The sequence below is a fragment of the Lactuca sativa genome, chromosome 2 (genome assembly GCF_002870075.4).
Source record: "Lactuca sativa cultivar Salinas chromosome 2, Lsat_Salinas_v11, whole genome shotgun sequence".
Lineage (NCBI taxonomy): Eukaryota > Viridiplantae > Streptophyta > Magnoliopsida > Asterales > Asteraceae > Lactuca > Lactuca sativa.
The window spans coordinates 93,194,532-93,209,774 of NC_056624.2; the positions used below are offsets into that span (position 1 = coordinate 93,194,532).

The 15,243-nt window shown below is 35.2% G+C and overlaps 1 protein-coding gene across 1 annotated transcript; it reads left to right on the forward strand.

Moving 5' to 3' along the window:
* The first annotated feature begins 1,349 nt into the window (after positions 1-1,349).
* Positions 1,350-4,624, forward strand: LOC111911561 (glycosyltransferase BC10). Its single transcript, XM_023907317.3, has 2 exons — positions 1,350-2,698; positions 4,217-4,624. Exon 1 carries the CDS (start codon positions 1,550-1,552, stop codon positions 2,678-2,680), a length of 1,131 nt encoding a protein of 376 aa, XP_023763085.1. The 5' UTR covers positions 1,350-1,549; the 3' UTR covers positions 2,681-2,698; positions 4,217-4,624.
* The last annotated feature ends 10,619 nt before the right edge of the window (positions 4,625-15,243 follow it).

Sequence of the window (15,243 nt, forward strand, 5' to 3'; positions counted from 1 at the left end):
TATATATATATATATATATATATATATATATATATATATATATATATATATATTGTATTTTAAATGATTGAGAAGGGTAAATTTCATATTTCAATATTATATCGGGTAAATTCTTTGTCATAAAAAGGTAACATAAGGGTCTTTTATTTCAAGTATTTTAGTTGCATGATGAATTTGGATCTATTGTACCAGAAGGTGAAGTTATAACGATGAGACTCAAAACTATCTTATTTCTTAATGGAGAAGACTCTCTTATGATAGTTCCTAATTCTTTGCTATAATGTTAGCTTTTTTTAGTTAATGTTGACCGATTTAATAATGAAAGTTACTTTATTTATATCCATTTATTTGTTAGTCATCTTTACACAATTAGTTTTTTTTAAAAGACTTTGGTTGTTATTGAATAACTCAGATAAGATGGAATATTGGGAATATATGTAAGTGAGTTTTGGGTTGTTATCACAATAAAATGTAGGTGGAATCTTGAGAATATATATAAGTGAGTTTTGGGTTGTTATCAGAATAAAATGTTGTGATTATTATTTTGAGACTAAAGCTTCAATAGTTAAATGTAGTTAAAGAATGTTATTTTAGTGAATATTATTTGAAACTAAAGGTTCAGTTAAAAGGTGTTGTTATTTTGACAAAAATTGTTTGAGATTAGTAATGTAATGACCTCCACATCAATACATAAATAAATAAAATATTTGTTTTAATATCCATTTGCAAACACTCCATGACCAAAATAGTACATAAATGCAACAATAACATATTTGAGACAATGTATAGATCCATGCCTTCCAACCTTTGCAAAACAACATATTTTAGATAATGTATAAATCCATGCCTTCCAAAACAGAGAAATTTTTACTGGTTTATTAGATAATAATATAAAAGATTCATCAAATTTACAACATATTTAAGATAATGTATAGATCCATGTCTTCCGACCCCTGCAAAACGAAATTTTTTTTACTGGTTTATTAGATAATAATATAAAGGATTAATCAAATTTACAACTTATTTATGTTAACTAATATACTTAGGTAAGTTTTAACTTTTTTTTTTTGGTCAATTTGTATATAATTAAATGAAACTCTTACCATCTCGTGTGTATATAAATGATCGAATTTTATAACAACTTCAATAATAACGATATAAATTGATTAAAATGAATTTCCTTATATATTTGGACAAAATTTTGAAGCTTCACATAAACAATTCATTTAAAAAAAAAAAAAAAAGAGTAAAACCATCAGATAAATGGTGCAACTACAAAATTTGTAATTTAGTATGTTGAATGTATACAAGTAGATTTTAAAATTGTTATAAAGATGCTTGTTTGTTTTTTCAGTATAGAATATACAGAGATCACATCACATTTATGTTTTGATGGTGTTGTCCAACCAATCTCATCTCATTTCATCATCACCCCCAGGCCCCAAACCCCTCACCATCGGTTGAGCACTATGCAGAAATTCACACCCAATCCATAATCTTGAATTAAGAACCAAATCAATACTGCTTCAACTTCAAATTTCACTCGACAATGATGATAACCTCCTCTTCATCTTCGTCCAATTCCGCAGTAGCAGCAGCACCGTCGCCATTAATCCCGACAATCATTCTACTCCTACTATGTCTTCCTGGTCTCTTTTACTTAGCCCCACACATCCTCCCTCCCCCGCCAACACCACCCATCTCCTTCCCCGAGGAACTTGAAGATCTTTCCCTTTTCCGGAGGGCCGCTGCCGTTGAATCAAACGCAAACAACCCATCTAGACCTAAATCCCATCTCGGATCCACCAATTCTAAACCCAAAATCGCCTTCCTCTTCCTCACAAACTCCGACCTTCACTTCGCCCCTTTATGGGAACAGTTCTTTAATGGCAACAAATCAAATCGTCATCTCTACTCTTTGTATGTTCACGCCGACCCAACTGTGAAGACCAAAATCAAAAGCCCTGGTGGGATTTTTTCTGAAGATCGATTCATTACTGCTAAGAAAACTCATCGTGGAACCGCCACTCTCGTCTCCGCCGCTCGTCGTCTCCTTGCCACCGCACTACTCGACGATCCTTCTAACGCGTTTTTCACGCTTATCTCCCAGCATTGCGTACCCCTTCACTCTTTCAACTTCTTTTACGATACCCTTTTCGAAGTTAAATCGCATCAAATAGCCGAATTGCGACATTTGAAGTACAAAAGCTTCATCGAGATAATTTCCAAAGATCCCAATATTTTGGACAGGTACAATGCCAGAGGGAAAGGCGTGATGGTTCCCGAAGTTCCATTTAATAAATTTCGAATGGGTTCACAGTTCTTTACGCTGACGCGTAGGCACGCACTGCTGGTGGTCAGTGATCGGCGGCTATGGAAGAAGTTCAAGCTGAATTGTCTGAGGCCGCAATCGTGTTACCCTGAAGAGCATTATTTTCCAACATTGTTGTCCATGGAGGATCCAGAAGGGTGTACCGGATATACACTGACTCGTGTGAATTGGACTGATAGTGTTAATGGACACCCACATACATATTATCCGCCGGAGGTGTCGCCTGAGCTCGTCTACAAGCTGCGACAGTCTAATTTCACAAACTCTTACATGTTTGCAAGAAAGTTCTCACCGGATTGCTTGCAGCCATTGATGAACATGGCCACGGAAGTCATTTTCCGGGACTGAATTCTTTTGAGTTTTCTGGTAATCCCCTCACATTTCTATTTGATCTTCTATACTTAGATGTGGTTAAACAGCTATAACTGGGAATGCACTGGTAGATTATTTCATGGGAGTTGTTGATCAAACATGGTAGATTCGCTATATGTGCTGATAGAAAGTGACACTTTTAGGTGTGATTGCGGTATGCTTATGTTCTTTAGTGTGACTCATTTGTCTCTTGTCTTTGTTTAGCATCATCACTTTCTGGGGTTAGGCAATGAATAAAATAAAATACATTAATATCAAGTAAAAGTCTAAACGAAAGGCCAATTTTTGGTCTCTAGTAATTAATATAGGTGTCTGTTTGCTAGGCTTTGCTTGCTTAAATTGTTTGAAGTTGTTCAAGATAGCGTAACCTCTTGGTTTACTCACATTAGGTTGGCATTTTGTGGGTGGGTGTTTAAAGAGAAAAGAAGTTCTTATATTTGATATAATAGTGGTAGTTTAAGGTATACTATTAAAATAAAACATTTATGCTTATAAAATAGGGAGGTGAATGATATGATTGTTGTTACAAATCTCATTTTGTAATGGGAAATTTTGTGAAAGAAACTATGGTTGAAAACATCCCCTTTGGAAGATATGCCAAATACTGAAAAATGTGTCTACCCATAGAATATGGGTAAAGATACTCAGCAGTTTGAGCTCATAGCTACACCAAGTAAAAAATAAAAAGCATGATAAAACGTTGTGCAAAATGCAGGTAACCTATTTATCGATTTAGCCACTTGACTATTCTCTAGTGATAAATTATTATACTTTTCTGACTGTTTTCAAGTCATAAATCATTTTTATTAGTTACCAGGTTTTTTGAAAAGGACAAAATACAGAAGGCACAACATACTTTCACCAATTTATCGATTTAGTCATTAAATTCTTATTAGTTTTTATAATTATCATAATATGATAATAAGTTTGGTAGCTAAATTGATAAAATGGTGAAAATACGGTATGCTTCTATTTAAAAAGTTATACTTTTGTCGGTTTGAAAATACAATTTTCCTCAGTTACCCTGTTCTGAAAAAAAGTGAAAAATATAGAAAAGCACAACTCTCTCACCAATCTATCAGTTGAGTCAATGAAGTATCATTTTTTATGTTATACAGAAGATAGTTAAGTAGCTAAATCGATAAAACTTTAAAAGCGCGATGTGTTTATCTATATTCCGTCCAATATGTTTTTTAGTTTATATCACTTAGTTATGTGAACCATAAGATAACTTCTTTCTCTGACTTGTTACTTACACATAAATATAAATATAAATATAAATACAAACACAACTGCATCCTCAACCTTTTAGGATCTTTGAATTCTGGTACCCATACAAAAATTGGGAGCAACAAGTGACCTAACTTGTTTAGAATTTTGTATCAGGAAGATAACTCTACTAACCCTATGCTAGAAAACTGAGTTTAAAGATGACAAACTAGTTTGAGTTATAAATATTCTGGCTAAGTATGTTACACTTGAGATGTTCACTATTTCTTCTTGTATTCACAGCCATACACCCAAGTGCTACTGGAAACTGTAAAAAAAAAATGGCTAGTTAAAGGGATTCATGCCTAAATCTCAAAAGTTAAAAACCAGCACAAATGCTCAAGCAAGAAGAAAAAGAAGAAGAAGAAGAGGTGTTGACAGAAGACAATGAGCAAACAAAGATGTGGGGTTTGGAGTGTGTAACATAAGCTAATCATCCTCTGCTAGTACTAATTACTTGGAGGTCGGTGTAGTCCTTGAGTGGATTTTTTATTTTATTTTTTACTTTTACTTAACTTGTACTCAGTTTCTCCTAAGCTTTCTTACTTTTACCTTCCATGTTTCTTATGTAATTCTATTTCTTTGACAAAATTTTGAAGTTAAGTTACCTATTTGTTCATTGTATATGTTGTAAATAGTTTGATTTGTTTATCTTGTTATTTTGTACGGAGTGTTTTTTTTTCTTTTTTCTTTTTACAGATAATAGCAAAATGTAAGTACACTACATTGCCTATATTGGTAGCGAAACATAAATACATTGCTATTATGTGTAAAAGAATATCTATAACTAGGTTCCTATTATTTGTAAAAGATTACAAGTATGTTGCTATTATAAGTAAACACATTGCAACTATGAGTAAGCAATAAAATATAGAGCTATTATGAGTAAAAAAAAATGTAGGTATGTTGCTATCATGGGTAAATAAAATGTTAGTGTGTTGTTGCTAGTATGGGTTAATTATATTATACTACCCATATTGGTGGCACAAGTAAAATACGTTGCTATTTCCTACATTTTGCCTTTTTTCCCTTTATCTCTTCCATGTTTCATGCATGTGTTTCTACATTCCATTTCTTTCACAAACTTTTGCAGTAAAGCTACCTATTAGTTCCCTACATATGCTCCTACGTTGCTATTTCCTACATTTTGCCTTTTTTCCCTTTATCTCTTCCATGTTTCATGCATGTGTTTCTACATTCCATTTCTTTCACAAACTTTTGCAGTAAAGCTACCTATTAGTTCCCTACATATGCTCCCAATAGTTCACGACTTTAATTATATTTGTTAATTTCTATGGGTAATTTGATCTAACAAAGTATGGTAAGGGATTTCTATTTTTTCGTTGGGCAAATAAGAGGATATAACAATGGGGTTTAGTCTTTTTACCAATATTTACCTGTAATAGCAATGTACTTTTTGTACTTCCATTTTTTTTTTCTGACAGTAGCAATATGTAACACATAATAACAACGTATTTCAAACTTGTTTTTGAAATTTCATAATTTTATTTTTCTTGTTCGGACGAGTCAGTAATATGTTTTTTTTATCAAAATAAAAATACCTTAATATGACATGAAGTTAGTTTGGAATGACCAATTCTGGATAAAGTTAACGTTTTCTCAAAATACAAAAACTTAGATAAAGTTATCGTTTTCTCAAAATACAAAAGCTTGGTTGTTTTTATTAGTTCATCATATTCATGTTAATATCCATATTTATAAGAATACCAACTTTATAGTTGTTCAAGGTAATTTTTGGCATTTGTGACCATTTAACCATTTTTGGACGTGTATAAATAGACGTTGATTGTTTGGTTAAAGCATAAGTTATATATAATTTTAATGAAAACCTAGTTAAAAAGGATCATACAAGGCTTGATATTTTCAAGATCAGACCTTGTTGATAATACATACGAATAATTGGAAGATTATTATACTTAATCATTACAAGAGTTGATATAGCTTTTGTTGTACAACAACCATTACAATTCATTATCTTTAAAGGCTTTTGGTGATATTACAATTCATTATCTTTAAAGGCTTTTGGTGATGTTGATTGGCCAATGTCATCTTGACACTAGATAGTCAATTATTGGGTTTCGTGTATTTTGTTTTGGAGATTCTTTAATCTCATGGCATTCCAAGAAACAAACCACCTTGTGCAGATCGTCTATAGAAGCAGAATATTGTGAGCTTTTATGGCTTAAGAAAAATTTGAAAGATCTCCATCTTCAACATGATAGTCAAGTTGATGTTTTATGAAGACGAGGTGTCATACAAATTGCATACAATCTTACATTTAATGAACGAACAAAGCATATCAAAATATGTTTTCATTTTATTTAACAAAAGGTAGTTGGTCAATCCATCAAGCTTATTCCTATTTGTAATGCTTTTCATCTTCCAGACATGTTTACAAAACCATTGTCAGCTAACAATATTTTTCCTTTTATGTCCAAGACGCATTTGAATAACATGGATGCTTCCAATACATTTTCATTTTTAGGAGAATATTAATTTATAAAGGCATTTATGTAAATTTAGCATATAAAGGTTAGTTTTTATAATTTACATTGTGAGTTTGTTAATTGGTTAGTCATTGCATAATTAGTTGGTTAGTTCCTTGCTTTGTATATAATTCATATATTAGCTTCCTTGTAACTCAATTCATTCAATGAGAAATCAATCAAACATTTCTCTCAACAAATCCTTTAATTTGTAATTACAAGGGCATGTCCTTTTATCTGAAAGATCTTTATGTCCAAGAGTCATTATAGAATGATATTTGCTAATGACATATGATCTTATAGGGTCTCACCTTATAACAAATTACTACTAATTGATTATTTATTAGATTAATTTATTTATTAAATAAACATTATCAAAACTTGTATTTAATTGGAGAATTATTATTTTATGAAAAATAATATTTTAACAACTAGTTGGGAAATTGTTATTTCTTGGAAATAAAAATAAAAGAGAACAAAACTAGTTGTATTCATATATATATATATATATATATATATATATATATATATATATATATATATATATATATATATATATATATCATGTACATTTATTTGGGCACTTTGAGTAACCATCTAGTTGGAACATGTAACTACTAGTTAGTAAGAAAGAGTGCAACACACTCTTGGCCCATACCTCCTTCATGAAAGTCATATGTATGTATTTGGATGTGAGACTTGCTTGATTCACTTGCATTTTACATCTCATACCTTCTTATACAATCATACTTCCTTACTTAATGAGAGATGGTCCTTTCTTACATGTAAAGTAGTATATAAAGAAGAGTAAGGGATAAAAACTAGCTAGTTTTTTTCTAACAATAATCTTCTTATTTTTCTCTCACAAAACTGTGAGCATCCTTGCTCCATTCCCTCTCCTCTCTAGCAAATTGTTGTGTAGAGTTTGAGTGCTTTTAAGTTGCTTCTCCTTAAGACTTATTTGGTATATGTCTTAAGTCTTAAGAAAAACTTATATACAAGTGAAGACTAGCATCTTTTGTGGTTTACTCTTGCTTGGTGGATACTTCTAGAGAAGCTCTACTTTGAGTTGTTTGTCATCTTCATCAACTTCCAACCTCCCAAGAGGAATCAAATTCTTCAAAGGTTATTTGTAACATTCTTCATCCAGCTAATTTACAATTTTGACCCTTAGTATGAATTTTATTTGCAAAATTGGTCTTATTTACAATTTTGACCCTTAGTATGAATTTTATTTGCAAAATTGGTCTTATGGCTCTTTAAGTGGTTTCCTAGTACGTTGAGCGTACTCCTGGTACGATGGGCGTACGTGGCTGATGGTCGAACCCTAATGTTTAGGGTTTGGACCCTATTTAAGCATCATTAACTCCCAAGAACTCTTCCTCTCACCAGCCTCCATTGCCCACTTCGTCCCTTATAAACCCTAATCCCTGTTTATGGTGTTTTAAGTTCATTTTTGGTGTTTGGTGTCCACTCTTGAAGGAAGGAAGCCATTGGAAAGCAAGGAAGGAACTCCAAGCTTTATAGATCTGAGTCTTACACTCCTTGAGCAACCTCCAAAAGGTATAAAGGTCTGAAACTTGATGATTATATCTCTAGATCTTGCTAGTTTTAGAAGTTATGTAATTTTAGTCCCATATTCTTGGTCTAAGTGATTATGGATTACTATAGACCAAATGAGGTGTCCTTTTGGACGTTTTAGAGTGTCTTGGGTTATAAAAATGTAATCTTGATTGTTCATATCCCTCCATGCATGCTCTTTAGTGGTTAAGAACCTTGTTTTAAGTTAGGATTTTGGTGTTAGGCACTTAACAGCCATTTGGAAACTTTATGATTTGGAACGTTATTTGGGACTAGATCTAGGATTTGGACAAAAGGACATAAGATAATAAGCACTTAATGAGAAAATTTCTATCTGACCAAGTATGTTGGCCGTATTTTTGAGTACGCTATGCGTACTCCTTTGGAGCCTCGTTTGTGGATTGGTAAGTACGCCATACGCACATGCTAAGTACGTTGGGCGTACTCAGCACAAGTTGAATCGGTTGACTTTTTGACATTTGACTTTGACCAAGCTTGACCTAGGGGTATTTTGGGTATATTGAGCTGAGCTTTGAGATTTGGTCAATGTTTGTTCTATAAGTGATTTGTAGGGTTAGTATTTGGAGCCACATGTTGTTCAACTATTTGTCAGACTGTAAGGTGAGTTTTCCTCACTGTACTTGTGGGTCGAAGGCACTAGTGCCAACCCACTAGGTTATGTATCCTAGTATATAGGATGATTATGTTCATATGTTGTAGTGATTTGTTAAATATGTATCCTGGTATATAGGATGTTGTTGTGTGGTAGTGATATGTAGATCTGCCTGTTTGCATGTTGACTATTTATATGTTTATCTGTTGCATATTTCGACATTGTATGGTTTTGGCTTGAGGCTTTACTATAATGTGTGTGAGCCAACAAACAGGGGGTATTCCGGACCGATGGTTGTGGACTCGAGGGTATACCAGTCCGATGACTGATCGGACCTGTTGTATATAGGCATTCTAATCTGATGACTGATTAAGCCGAGGGTATTCCAACCCGATGGATGTGGGCCCAATGGTATTCCAGTGCGATGACTAATTGGACCCAACATGCGTGATTGTATATGTTATGTTGTGTGGGGTACTTTGGGGGAACTCAATAAGCCGTGGGTTACAGTTTCAGTTTTATGTTTCAAGTACTTCAGATGACCGGGGGAAAGCTAAGGTGTGATCGTGCACATCCTTATGATTTTATGATATTTGATTTTGGGATACTCTGATTCACGATTATTACTTTTGGGAACTATGTGTTGTAAACAATTATGGTTTTTGGTTAGGTTTCAAAAATGAAAATTTTACCTTGATTTTTGTAATGTTACAAGTTGGTATCAGAGCCCTGGTTTGAGAGAAGTGGATGAGCATTCGTCTAAATCCAAACTCAAACTAAGGATATGAAAAGGGTTTTCAAAATGGTTTTCAAAAGTAATCAAGGAAGAATGAGATGTGTACGATCAACTGGAGCAAACAAGTTCACCCCAAGCTACCCACACTGTTATTTTTTATTGATGATTATGATAAAATTGCATGCTAGTGGTAGGCTAGACATCTTCAGGAATTACATGATAGAATTGTCGTATGCATGATGTCTGATACGCCTAGGAGGACTTCTAGTATGTTAGATGAAATTAACATCATTACTATAATTGCTTAGTGTGTGCATCATAGTTATACATAACTAAGATTCTATAGCCTAATAATGTTTGATTTAGCCTTATTTTGTGTTCCATTTTTGGTTGCGGGCTTATGGTAGAATAATGCATTCGTCTGTCTATGAGATCCAGTGTTATGTATGATTAGCATGCACGAGTGGTTACAAGGTTTGTGGAAATTTCATGAGTAAGTATGTGGGTGTAGCATGCCAGTTGAGGAAGGATTAGCCACTCAAGAAATAAAGAGAGAAATGCGTATCCTAGTTGTGGGTTTGTTTTGGGGCAATTTGTTATGATCCATTGAGACAAATATGGGTAGGTGTGGAAGGTAGTATAGGACCGTACTATTGGAAGCATAAGACCCTTACGCGTAACAAGGAAGTCACAAACTCCCAAGGTTTAGTTTATCTATGATGGTATGAATTGTGGCAATTTTGATATATTTTGGTTCATTTTTAGTATGGTGTTCACGAGAGGATCTAGTTCTGGATTTGGAGTGGGTGGCCAAGATAGGTCAGGGTTGACTGACGACTAGATACGAGAGATGATTGTCGTTCAGGTGGCTATTGTTATCCGAGGTTTTATTCTGGAGCTGTTTAGGTCTATCAAAACCGATATGATTGAGCTATTTGATAATCGCTATGATGACCTCACCGAGGCTGCTGCTGCTGCAGATACCGAGGGTTGTTTTTGCTACGGGGATTCAAGGGGAGAGATCATTCCAATATCGGGACTTCGACAACACGAAGCCCAACGAGTTCGATGGGGTTAAGGACCTGATTATGGCGATAAGGTGGTTGTCTGATGTGGAGGGTTGCTTCTTCACGTGTTCGTGCCCGGATGACTAGAAGGTCAAGTGCGCCCTCAACCTTCTCTGGCTAGGGGCTAAGGATTGGTGAAGATTGGTGACCGATTCTTATAGTCCTAAGCAGAGGGCTTCTGTTTCTTGGGAGCACTTCTTAGAGATGTTCCACATGAGATATGTCCCCCTGGTGGAAGGGGAGATATTGGCTTAGGAGTACTTGGATTTGAGACAAACGACTAAGTCGATGACGGAGATCACCAAGATGTTCGCTGAAAGGGCCTTATTTTGTCCCAAGTTTATTGCTTTGGAGCAGGCTTAGATGAAGCGGTGCTTGAGCATGCTTAAGACTGGCATTCGACAGTTTTTGTCTACCCAACGTTACGATACCCTCACCGAGCTTCTGGATGTCACGAGGAGGCAAGAGATTGAGATGTATATCCACATGAGGGAGCAGCAACATGCTCCCATTCAGTCACTTCCTGCAGCGAAGCAGTTCAACCCTGCTGATTCATGATCTGGGGGACAGAGGGGTCGTACTTGGGGCAAGTGCGGCAAGGTTCATGATGGTGCATGTCGACCTTCTTCTAGGTGGCACAAATGTGGCAGGGAGGTCCACAATGCTAGGGATTATCGTCAGTGGATTCCGTTAGCGAGCACTAGGATTTGTTACCACTGTGAGCAGGTTGGCCATGTGAAGGCCAGCTATCCATTGCTCACTGCGAGACTAACTCAGGCTCCAACACCGACTACTTTGAGAATCACAGATGGACTCTAAGGCAGGGTGGAGCCCCCAAGGGCTCAGGATCGTGCTTTCCAACTAACAATGGAGGAGGCCAGGGCGGTGCCAGATGTCGTTACTGATACGTTTAATTTATTATTCTATCAAGTTATTTTATTGTATGCTTATGATTATGATTCTGCTAGGTACCTTCTTAGTGAACTCTGTCATACCCCCAAACCAAAACGGTAGAAACGTTCGGGGGCGGAGGACGTCATGTATCGTATCACAACAATTGCATCATAGTAATCAAAGTAAACACAACCATTACATTGAATATATAAAAAGGTATTTACATCTGTTTGATTCATATTTTATATACATCAAAAGTAGCAAAATATAAAGACGTGACTCTCTATACGCTCCGTCTTCTCAAAAACTGCGGGAGTACCTGTCTACTGATTTCCTGAGAATACAAGCGGTTTTGAAAAGAGTATCAATATTAAGCTGGTGAGTTCATAAGCATGATTTTGAAATGAAAACCCGTTAATAAATCAGTGAAAATGTTTGTATGTTTCCAAGAAAATCCAATATTTTCTAGCATGTATGTTTGTTACAGTGTTCCATAAAGTATTAGTTCGTATGCCTGGTTACCACCAGATATATCATATAATATTGATTTGAATGAAAACTCTAGCTATCACCAGTATGTATAGTAGTTTCATTAATTAAAATAAAACCATGAGTTGAAATACCTAGAATCTTCCAGTTGTAGTATGTAGTAGTTCTATTAATGGAAATAAAACTAATGAAGAATGAAATCCCGTAAACAAAAGGGTAGTTTATTGTCACACCCCCGGACCAGACAACGGAAACGTCCGAAGGCGGGTGACTTCATTGTGCAATATCATAACAATTGAATATAAACGAAACAGAGCAATCCAAACATCATACATTGAGATATCAAACTTACATTGTTTACATATTGTATTTGTTCTATGAGTTACACCAAAAGCTACATAAGCAGAAAAATTCCAAACTACAGCTAAATAGTCCAGCATCTGCGTCCCTTGTTACCTGCTTACTAGATCCCTGAGAATACAAGTCGTTTTAAAAAGCATCAACTAAAAAGTTGGTGAGTTCATAAGCGTTTTTGTATAAAATAGTTTTACATTTGTTTAGAATCGTTTTCATTGTAGTTTCGGAAAATCCGATATTTTCTATAAAATCGTTTGAAGTCTTGCTTTGAAAATCCTGGGTATATGCATGCATGTCAATACTTTGGTTCATCCTTATAAGGAGTGATCTTGGAAAAGTAGTATAGTTTGTAAAGGCGAGTTGTTTTCGAGAATAGTTCTCTTGAATAGTAATAACCAACCGTTTCAGAAAATCCCCTATTTCCAAAAAGAATACAGTTGTCAATCTTGTTTTTCTTATCAGGTATAAGCGAGTGTGCGTTCTAGTTTATCATTATCAAAATCGTATAAAATCATTTTCCTCCAGAAAATCCTATATTTTCTGCTATAAAATGTTCGTAAGTTCTATTTCCAATTGTGTATACTTGCATGTGTGTGTGTGCTAGTTTATCATTTTCAAAATCGTTTACAAACATTTTCCCTAGAAAGATCCGATGTTTTCTTAGTGGTAAAATAGCAGTATTAAGACTCTAATACTTGTTAGGTGAAAGAAATCAACATGGCGATATAGACATTCTACACAATGAAAAAGGACAGTCAACATAACAAATGCGGACCATCACTATCATGCGTAGAACAATCAACACAAAGTGCCAAAATTTATTTATGAGGTTTTCCTTACATAAATTTCTAGCTAACATAACGTATTCTAGTGAGTCGTTATAACAATACTAATATGACGGAATGTGACAACCTGAAATTTCTATTCTGTACAACCCTTCAATTCAATAGAAGTCAGAAAAGTTGCTGCTAAGTTTCAAACTTTTTGGAACGAGTTTGAGTAGTTTAGGATTTACACTTCGGGTGATATCAGGAGAGAGGATGCCCTAATTTGAGTTTACTGCCAGAATAATATTTTCAGCCAAAAACCCTAAATCTGAGAGTATATATATGAGAATTGGTCATTATTTACACTTTTTCCAAATCTCAAGATCCAATTCCCATTTCTCTCTCAAGTATCATCCAAAAGTTTTTCGAGATCTTCGATCTAGTAAGTGTTTCTAGCTTTCTTAAGTTGTTATATGACTTAATCTAGTGTTTTAACACACTTCTAACCGTGAAATCATTCCAAAAGGGTCAATCTTCAATTTACACCAAGAACACACACTTGTGTTCTTGGCCTTTTGGAGCTTTTGGAGCTTTTACCTTGTAAGTGTTTCTATCCTAGAGTCTTACAAGCTTTGTTACACTTCTATACCTCAAGAAATCATCCAAGAACACCAAGATCAAAGGTGTTTACGGTACAAGAACACCTTGGGCCGTAAACCCTATTTAGGGTGCCAATGTGTGCCCTAGCTTATCCTAAGCCTTGGTAACTGTAACGCCCGTAGATCCGGGCTATTCAATTTAGAGGCAATAGGGGTCAAAAATGACTTTTTGACAAAAGATTATTAAAAATAAATAATCTCAACCAAGTTTTAGTTTATGTTACAAGGTTTCCGTACATATAAAGAGCGTCGAAATCCGAGTTATAACAAAGAAGTTATGACCCGTCGAAGTTTCGCGACGGAACCGACACGATATCGGGAGGCGTAAATAGTGAATTTACGACAGAGTGAGATTTAGCCTTAGCAAACTAAACGAAAGTCGTAGTTTATGTTAAACCGATAGTGTGCATAAAAAGAACATCCAAATCTGACTTCGTATGAGGAAGTTGTGATTTTTCTAAGATTTAGCATAGTAGTGCACAACCCGAAATCTGAATTTTAGATCGGTCGATTTTTAGCCAAAATAATATAAACGATAAATGAAGATATCATTAATAGGAGTTAAATGATAAAAAGACAGTCGAAAACAAAGCTCGTATGAGAAAGATATGGACGAAGCTTAGTCCCTACTCTTCGAGCGTTGCGAATTCGATACAGTTTTGTAAATATGAGATAGAGTGAGAATTAGTCGACGAGATCTAAATGAAAGTTGTAGTACTCGTAAATACCAACGCGTGGATATAAAGAACATCGATAATAGAGCTTGTATGCGAAAGTTATGGACGAAGCTTAGTCCCTACTTTTCGAGCGCGGCGAATTCGATACAGTTTTGTAAATCCGAGATAGAATGAGAATTAGCCAACGAGGTCTAAATGAGAGTTGAAGATCTCATTAATAGGAACTCAACGGTAGAAAGACAGACAAAAATAGAGCTCGTATGCGAAAGTTATGGACGAAGCTTAGTCTCTACTTTTCGAGCGCGATGAATTCGATACAGTTTTCTAAATCCGAGATAGAATGAGAATTAGCCAACGAGGTCTAAATGAAAGTTGAAGATCTCATTAATAGGAACTCAACGGTAAAAAGACAGACAAAAACGGAGCTTGTATGCAAAAGTTACGGACGAAGCTTGGAGACTACTTTACTATACAATTCCTATAAATAAGAGATGAACTCTTCATAATTTCCTCACACCTTCAAACCTTTCTTTCTCTCTCTAACTTCTCTCTAACCTCCCTAAACCCCTCCCAAGTCTAGGGAACCTCCCTATCACGAGAAGAAAGCCCTGGAGCGCCCGACGGCTCCGAGAAGAAAAGCTTTCGGCTTGGAAACGCTCCTCCAGCGAAGCCCGGTTTTTAATAAAAACCCGTTGTAAGTGAGCTACGCCTATACTATATTTAATACTGATTTTTATAAAGCATAAACAAAATCGGTCTTTTCTGGCCGTGAAAATTGGGGATGTCACAGTAACTAGTTTAGACCCCTTCCTTGATGTGTTTAGGACTTGAAAATGTCAAAGGACCTTAGATTATATGTGTTTACGACCGTAAACACATGGAATAGTGGTCCATGGGGCGTAAACTACATCTAGGGGTGATTT

What these genes read in the sequence shown, in the direction of transcription:
- LOC111911561 (XM_023907317.3), top strand. Translation starts at nt 1,550, where the DNA reads ATGATGATAACCTCCTCTTCATCTTCGTCCAATTCCGCAGTAGCAGCA.